General features: G+C 33.0%; 2 protein-coding genes across 2 annotated transcripts; both read left to right on the forward strand.

Moving 5' to 3' along the window:
* Positions 1 to 2,191: 2,191 nt before the first annotated feature.
* LOC139852758 (L-lactate dehydrogenase A) lies at positions 2,192 to 4,654 on the forward strand. The gene is made up of 2 exons (XM_071842088.1): positions 2,192 to 2,829; positions 4,058 to 4,654. The coding sequence occupies exons 1-2, from the start codon at positions 2,221 to 2,223 to the stop codon at positions 4,499 to 4,501; spliced, it is 1,053 nt and encodes a 350-aa protein (XP_071698189.1). The 5' UTR covers positions 2,192 to 2,220; the 3' UTR covers positions 4,502 to 4,654.
* A 1,634-nt stretch (positions 4,655 to 6,288) lies between these two features.
* On the forward strand, positions 6,289 to 7,775 carry LOC139855566 (NADH dehydrogenase [ubiquinone] 1 beta subcomplex subunit 8, mitochondrial). The gene is made up of 4 exons (XM_071844804.1): positions 6,289 to 6,522; positions 6,760 to 6,846; positions 6,928 to 7,023; positions 7,527 to 7,775. Exons 1-4 carry the CDS (start codon positions 6,385 to 6,387, stop codon positions 7,581 to 7,583), a joined length of 378 nt encoding a protein of 125 aa, XP_071700905.1. The 5' UTR covers positions 6,289 to 6,384; the 3' UTR covers positions 7,584 to 7,775.
* Positions 7,776 to 8,838: the final 1,063 nt, after the last annotated feature.

The raw sequence follows: 8,838 nt of genomic DNA on the forward strand, positions 1-8,838 counted from the left end.
TTGGGATTTCAGTTTACTCGTGGGATAACCCGATAACTCGACAGTTAGTAAGTAAATGATGATGAGTCTGGGTTTGGGACAAGGTTACTTAATCGGGTTCGGGTCCACGATGACTTATTTCCAGCCCAAACACGACCTGATGCCATTCCAACATGGAAATCTCCAAATGAGACACATTTTCAATCCATATTTTTTCTTTGAACATCGATTGGGATCACCCGAGGGAATATTAGCTACAATTTAAGGTCTTGATTTAAAAAAAATAAAATACATAAAAATAAAATAAAATCTTTTGGACTTTTGATCTTAGATTCGTTGTATTCACGACATAAGGATAAAAAAAATCAGAATTACAAGAAAACTAAAATTGTCAAAAGAAAAAAAAAAGGATGCTAAAGCTGCAACCCATCTCCTTTATGCATATCGAGTGGCTCCAATTACATGCGAATCCAACCGAAAATCATATGTAAAACGAATGATGTACCACGTGAAATGATACTGTAATTTAATTTATCTATATATTCCACAACTATTGTGTTAACTAGACGTACAATATGATAAGAGAGTCAACTTATAAGAAATGTACTCGAATATGACTCATTCAACAAATCTAGCTTCATTGAATAACTTTTCCTGATACACGAATATACGATATAAGTTTTTTCTCTAGTTTATCATTTAATATTTTCAATTGTGCAGATAGTCAAACATTGATCTAAAATATAAACTATAATGAACTATTATTGTCGTAAGTGATAAGTTGTAGACAATTTTATAGAAGTGAATGTTTTATGCTTTCTAGAGAGATTAAAGTTTCGTACGAGCATGTGTTAAGAGGCACTTTGGAGAACACTGTTCTAGAAACAATAAATTTTTCAAAAATTTATAGTCAATGGCAAACACCTTCTAGGCACCCTTTTATTACTTAAAAGGGATATACGTCATATTTTTTTATTTATTGTGATAAAAATTAAATTAAACAATGAAGATCTTAAAATTCTACAACTGATACAAACCACAACAAATCTGCTCGTCACATTGGACAACATTAAACACGAACGATTGGATCGAAGCCCTGCACAAAGAAAATTACATAACTCAATCTTGAAATAAAAAAAAATCATTGGAGTAGAACACTTTACACAATTAAGAACCAACTGAACCATCAACACTACGAAAAATCAACCAACTCCAAACGACCAAATAAAAACCAAATCCCTTAAGCATATTTAACCCCATCAAGGCTCATCCACCGATCTTTCAAGATCGCAATAAGTACTCCGAAGAAACCAACAAAAAACTACCACCTAAGTTGTCAGAAACCGAATACCTGCAAAAATATAGAACTTCACAATAAAATATATTGTCATTCACTATATTTATTATTTGTATTATAATAGTTGTAATTGTAATGTTTTATGCAAGGTTTGATTATGCAATATTTCAATGGTAGTTAGGGCTTCAATTGAAATTTTTAAGTAGATCATAGTATTTATACTTTTGTGCATACTTCTTAAGGTCAGTATCACCTATTTTAAACTTCAAATTCTTTGGAATCAAATTTTTATCTCTTCAAGTTTTTTTTCGCTATATTGTATATAGATACTAATGTTGGAGGGTATCTTGGCCGTTTCATAGCCATTGAAGTGTCGTTTATATACAACATCGTTTGAATTTTGTTATATTTTTTTCTTTTGTGTTATGTGTGGTTTTGTTTTGTTTAATTTTTTACTTTTAATTTAATAAATTTTATCAATTTTCGATAAGCATATAATAATTATAAAATATTAAAAAGTGTTTTGTATACACCAAAACTATATATTAGCGAAATTATATATTATTATCGTTTTAATACGACGGTCATTCTATTACTAAAAGAATGTTTAAGTTATCAACTAAGGTCCCGTTTAACTCACGGAATTCAATTACATTTCGGTGGAATTGGAATTGAGTTCAGACACGAAGAATTGAATTTAGATACAAGCGTGTATAAATTCAATTCCAATTTTGCCAAAATGTCATTAAATTCCGTGAGTTAAACGGGGCCTAAAAGAATAAACGGGCTAGGCAACGGATTGGCGGACAAGTTTCCTACCCACAGGCTGCTTCGCGTGAAGGTGGGGTCATTCTTACCCACATTATAAATAACCAATGTCAAATCCAACAATGACTCAAAAATTAACACACACAAATTCACAAAAACACAAACATAACAACAAAATGCAAAAAACTGCTTCATCTTCAACTTTAGGTCCAGACGGTTTAAACATAGCCGAATCTTTCTTCAAACCAATCCAAAATGCATCACCACCACCACCGATTAGCCGGAACACCAAAATCTCCGTAATCGGTGTCGGAAATGTAGGTATGGCTATAGCCCAAACCATTTTAACTCAAGGTCTAGTAGACGAGATCGCACTACTAGACGTAAACGCCAACAAACTCCGTGGTGAAATGCTCGATCTTCAACACGCAGCAGCTTTTTTGCCGCGTACTAAAATCTCAGCGTCAGTTGATTATTCATGTACGGTCGGGTCGGATCTTGTGATTGTTACAGCGGGTGCCCGACAAATAGCTGGTGAGTCTAGGCTTAATTTGTTGCAGAGGAATTTGGCTTTGTTTTCAAAGATGGTCCCACCTTTGGCTAAAGGATCGCCTGATTGTATTTTGTTGATTGTTTCGAATCCGGTTGATGTTTTGACTTATGTTGCGTGGAAACTGTCCGGGTTTCCTAGTAATCGGGTTATTGGGTCCGGGACGAATCTGGATTCGTCTCGGTTTAGGTTTTTGATTGCTGATCATCTCGATCTTAATGCTCAAGATGTACAGGTCAGTTCGATTAAACAATTTCTATTTATTTATTACTTCAATTTTATTTTCATCTAAAAGTTTTTTTTTTTTTGTTCAGGAGCACATTTAATTTTAAATTTTGAATTTTAATATATTGTGTAAATATTTAGGGCTGGAATATTAGGGATAATGTAATTTTGGGGGTAAAAGGTGAAATTACGAGTCCCTTTAATTCGGGTAATTTTATAAAATAAGATGAAATTGGTGTTGCAATTTCATTTTGTGAACCAAGAACAACCTAAATTGTTGAAATGAAAGCAAAATATATGTCCCTCCTTAATTTTTGGAAGAAACTTGTATTCTCTGAAATGAGAACAAACGTAATTTGTTTTTTTTGCAGTTCTGTCTTTTGGATAATACATAGGAAACTTTATTTATTTTCTTTTATTTCCGAATTTTTTACATTTGTATACATGGTTTTTGGTTTTTTTAAAGTATGGATGAGACCTTTACCAGAGATGGATATTAAGTAAATAACTGAAGTAGTCTAGGACATTACCATTAAAGGTATGTTTAGCAATGCAACTTTTAAAAGTTTATCATACAAAGTAATTCCTTGATCTTTCTTATTAATCAAGGGTTAACCTAGCCTATATGGAGTATATTAGAAACATAAACCAAAGGGCCATTGGCCTATCGAGGAGCTCCTCTTACCTTGAGGTCATGAGTTCGAGTTCTGTTTGGGACCTTATTCGTGTCAAAATTATGTAGGGTGTGTGAGTTTATCGTTCTAAAAAAGAAAATATTATCCTATTATAATTACAAGAGATATATACCACATCTAATACATTCCTAATTCGGATATACATAATCTACTAGAACCTTTGGTTATTAGTTTACGAGAGCTTACTCTTATTTTATTCACAACCTCTAGCTTCTGGCGTTGTTTGGTAACAACGTTATAATAACATAATAAGATTTGAAAAAAGAAGATAGTTGAAGTAGCTTGATAAATAAGATAAGAACTTATATATTTATGTATAAATGTTTATTAGTTCTTTTATGTCGATTGACACGTTTAAGTTCCAGCTAGCTTATGTCAAACTGTTATAAAAATATAAGCTCTGCCGCTCTAGCTAAAAGCTTTTCAACTCTATCAACAAGTTAGTCTTATCAAAGACACTCAAATTCAAAGTGAAAAGGCTCGTGACTTGATTAACTTTTGCATGATTTGCATCGTTTATTTGTAATGTGAATTTTCTTTTAGGCTTACATTGTGGGAGAACATGGCGATTCTTCAGTGGCGTTATGGTCAAGCATAAGTGTAGGTGGAGTACCAATACTTAGCTTCTTAGAGAGGCAACAAATTGTATACGAGAAGCATATGCTCGAGAAAATCCACAAAGAAGTTGTGGAGGGTGCGTATGAGGTTATAGGCTTGAAAGGTTACACTTCATGGGCTATTGGTTACTCGGTGGCTAGCCTAGCTAGAAGCATACTAAGGGACCAACGTAGTATTCATCCAGTTTCGGTGCTAGCCAAGGGGTTTTATGGCATTGAGGGTGGTGAGCCGTTCTTAAGTTTGCCGGCTCAATTGGGGAGGAGTGGAGTTTTGGGGGTGACGAATATACATCTTACCGAAGAGGAGACGGAAAAACTTCGAGAGTCTGCTAAGACCATTTTGGAGGTGCAAAGTCAATTGGGCGTTTGAGTTGATACTTGTCAAGTTCCATTTTCATTTTCATGTAATGTTATAAGTTTTTATTGTCAATTGTGAGAAGGGTGTTGTTATGTTTACCAGTATTATGGTTAATGTTATGATGTATCTTGTGAGTTTATTATATAATCAGTTGAGTATGCTATGTTTTACCATTGATGTTTTCATATATCTTATTCTTATAGTAATAGATAGATAATAGAATAATAGAAGATTTAGTTACCTATTTGTCCGTACATAACAATGAAGGGTATAAAGATTATGAAATATTATAACAGCTACATCAATCTGATAGAGATAGCAACATATCACGTGGACTAGTAGTCGGTATTTTTTTTTTTTTTTTTTTTTTTTTTGACGTCAGTTTTGGACTAGTAGTTGATATCTAAATATCTTTACAAGTGGCGGGTTTAAACATCATTAACAATATCTTGGGTTGTTAGGGAATAAGGTCAGAAATGGTCGTGTGATAACACAGTAGGCAGTGATAACACAGTAGGCAGCGAACAGTGCGGTATATAGTGTATCCGGAGGGAATATCCGCTCCACCTGAATTTAACGGGTAAAAAAATTGTACACTGAAAAATTGAAAATTTTAAAATTAAGTTTTTTTTAGTGTTTACTTCCGGTGACAATGAGCAATTATTAAATTTTTACACCCGCCTCATCTGTACCGGGTTCAAATTCCGCCACTAAATATCATTATAAAAATAATCACCTTTTTCGGATAGGCTGAACAAAGGACAAATATGTATATGTTTATATATAGCGTGATGATATGTACACAACTATTTTTTACACATACACAACCAAACATGCTTTACAGTGTTGTACAGTACAACACTATGATAAGAGTTTTAGAAAGTAACAAGGGTACAAGATGATTCTTAAGTGGTCACGTCAAACTCAATGGTGGTGAGTTTTGATTTTTTGATTGGTCAGTCAAAAGTCGAAATCATAATCACAATCATATAAGAAAACTAGAAAAGGGTAACTAACTAACTACATCAATTAGATTTGTGTACCCACTAACAATACCCCCAATCTTAAACTTGGCTATTATTGGGCTTTTCTAAGCCCACTAACAATACCCCAATCTTAAATTTGGCTATTATTGGCTAAAACTCGGCTATTATTGATTACTCTTCTGTGAGTATTAGGGATGGCAATGACCACCTGATCCGGTGGATGTCCACCCGATCCATCCGCTTCGTGATGGATATGGATGAACTTAAATAAATATGGATACAGATATGGATGATCTAAATGGATATGGATATGGACATGGATGAAAAGTTTCATCCATGGATATATCCATTACCACCCGAAATACATATAGAAATACATAAATATAGATATACGCTTACATATTTATTATTACAAGTTCATTTACCATTTTATTTACATTTTGATTTCAACCCTATTACAATAAAACACGTATATCTAACACAATAAACTTACAAATTTCGTATTTAGTTTTTCATAATATATGTTTTATAGTAAATTTAACAAATTTCGGTATATCTTCGACAAATATTACACATTCTTATAGATAGATTTTAACTATATCATGTTATATTTATTTTTGTTATACTACGTTTTTATTTTAATCGCATATTAGAAAATATTACAACATTTTTTAAATATTCATTGGATATTCATTAACCCGCTTAATCCATTGGATATGGATATGGATGGATGACTTGAAACTAAATGGATATGGATATGGATGAACAAAATCTAAATATATATGAATATGGATACGTCATCGCCCGATCCATATTCTATCCTATGACCCGATCTCAAAATCAGTCTATCAGTTTCAAATATTTTCATCAATCAAAATTCGTAGAATCTGATCGGAGAAAAGAAAAATAATGGCCGGAAGATTGAGCCAAGTGGCGTCTCAGATTATGGGCGGAACCGGCGTCGTTAGACGCTCCGTCGCATCTTCTCTTCGTCAACGCTCCGGTATGGGCTTACCAGTCGGTAAACACATCGTTCCCGATAAACCTGTAAGTCTTAATTCATACATATCTAAATATATCTATCTACATCCATACATTTATACATTTCTCTGATCAAGTTCATTTTATTAACTCGTATTAAGTTGCAATCTCAACACAATTGATTTTTAAATTTTGTGATTTTTTACTTCCGAAACCCTAGGTTCAATTAGTAACGATTTACAAATTCATTTGAGAATAAAGTATTGAATTTAAAAATTAAATGATTTCACTTGTGTGATTCAGCTGCCTGTGAATGATGAGCTTGTTTGGGACAATGGAACTTCATTTCCTGAACCTTGTATTGATCGAATCGCCGATACTGTTGGAAAGGTACTAATTTCTATTTATTATTTTGTATGATTTGTATTTGTGAAAAATTTGAATTGATTGATGTGTTATTTGTGTTTTTAGTATGAAGCACTTGCGTGGTTATGTGGTGGATTGGGATTTTTCGCTACACTTGGATTGATGGCTACGTTGAACGACAAAGCTTCTAAGATACCATTTGTAAGATATATAATTTTTATCATATTTCGTTAGTATTATTATGTTTAATTTCTAGCATAGTTACAGTTTCCAGATATTGTATAAATGTATAATCACTTGCATCTCTTGGTAATATTCTTCCATACCTGGAAGAATTACGAAACTGTGGACATATTAAAAACGGTCATGCTTATATTATTGGCTTATAGATGCATTTTGTATTCTTTTTTTGTTTCTAGTCTTTGTTTAATAATTAATTAGTATTCATAATACCGAATCCATAAATTCAACAAGTTTTTACCTCTATTATTAAGAGTTCTTATTTTGTATGTTATTACCTTTGAACTCATAGGTATTCTCAATGATATGTAGTAATATGTTTGTTTTCTCTCTTCTTGCATTTTACATATTAATGTCTTTACGAGACCAGCTTTATAACAGCATAAATGTCTTAATATCATACGAGTACTATCACATGTAGAAACTAGAAACTAATAGCTAGTATGTTTTCGTATCGTGAACAGACGCCAAAAGTGTTTCCATATGACAACTTGCGCGTGGAGCTTGGTGGAGAACCCTAGAGGATATTTGATGCTTGCACACACCTATCATCTCGTACATCATGTGTCCCCTTTTGTTACTTCATATGTTTTTGTGTTTGCACTTGGTGTTTGAACTATATCAAGTAATAATGTATCATCTTGTTGTATGAACACGCAGTTGAGACTATATGTGTGCTAACTATTTTGTAAAAACATTTCTTTTTCTATGAATCTTTGATCTTATAGTCTCGTTTATGAAAATACTGCATTAACCTAGTCTTTAATGTTGGCAAACTAAATGTCATTTGTTCCAGATTTTATTTAGTTCAAGGCAATTGTTTACTTTTTAGTGATTTTCTCGTCTTCTTATCTGATTTGGCGTTCCTTTGTTTATGCATACTGTAATATGTACTTTGATTCTGTGTAGTGACGATGCTTATATCCATTTATGATTGTTTTTTTTGGATATTTAGTTGCAGATTAATGAATTATTAGGCAGGCTCTGTACATTGCTGATTTGATACTGCAAAACATTAAGTTGATTCTACTCTTGTAAGGTACATAATGTTATTTTTCATGTAATGAACTTTGAGATTATAATGTTTACACACACACACACACATATAGACATATATACATTTTTTATTTTACGTAGACAATAGACAAAGTAGAAAGAAAATTTAATGAGCTAGGTAATAGAGTGTAGAAAACCCTGTGTTGCACACCACAAGTGTGTGCCGAATGTTCTGAACGAGTAATGTGATTTAATATATTCGTTCTGAGCTGAGTAAATAGTTTAAAAACTTATCTCGCACTCCAACTGTTTGATGAAGTCCTAAACCAGAAGTGTAACATTATATTTGAAGGTCCTAAACGAGAAGTGTGACATTATATTTGAAACACGATCTACCATTTAGGCATGAAACACAAGTTCAATACATCTGTTGATTCAAATGGTCGCATTGTAAGTTGCACAAAACATAACCCTGAGGATGAAAAAGATCGTGAATGGTCATTGTGGTTTGTATCAAAATCACCGGTATCAGAAATTACCGGGATCATTAGCTGTACTTTTTTCCGTCAAGAATGGTCCTTGTAATTTGCATTTAAAACGCCGGTGGTTTTTTTCGTCAAGGCTGTGGATATGCACCACAAGGACCCTCGGTGATTCAAATCGCAAACCACATGGACCATCTATGAAGAGAAAAAGTACAGGGACCATCGGTGATTTTAGATACAAACTAGAGAGACCATCCTTGATATTATGTCAAAAAGAAAATTGGTTGGGAGACCA

This window comes from Rutidosis leptorrhynchoides, chromosome 6 (assembly GCF_046630445.1).
Source record: "Rutidosis leptorrhynchoides isolate AG116_Rl617_1_P2 chromosome 6, CSIRO_AGI_Rlap_v1, whole genome shotgun sequence".
NCBI lineage: Eukaryota > Viridiplantae > Streptophyta > Magnoliopsida > Asterales > Asteraceae > Rutidosis > Rutidosis leptorrhynchoides.

Excerpts from the sequence above, each read along its gene's own strand:
- LOC139852758 (XM_071842088.1), top strand. The coding sequence starts at position 2,221 with ATGCAAAAAACTGCTTCATCTTCAACTTTAGGTCCAGACGGTTTAAAC. Across the intron at positions 2,830-4,057 it reads TTAATGCTCAAGATGTACAG|GCTTACATTGTGGGAGAACA; the intron begins GTCAGTTCGATT and ends ATTTTCTTTTAG.
- LOC139855566 (XM_071844804.1), top strand. The coding sequence starts at position 6,385 with ATGGCCGGAAGATTGAGCCAAGTGGCGTCTCAGATTATGGGCGGAACC. Across the intron at positions 6,847-6,927 it reads TCGCCGATACTGTTGGAAAG|TATGAAGCACTTGCGTGGTT; the intron begins GTACTAATTTCT and ends TTGTGTTTTTAG. Across the intron at positions 7,024-7,526 it reads AAGCTTCTAAGATACCATTT|ACGCCAAAAGTGTTTCCATA; the intron begins GTAAGATATATA and ends TATCGTGAACAG.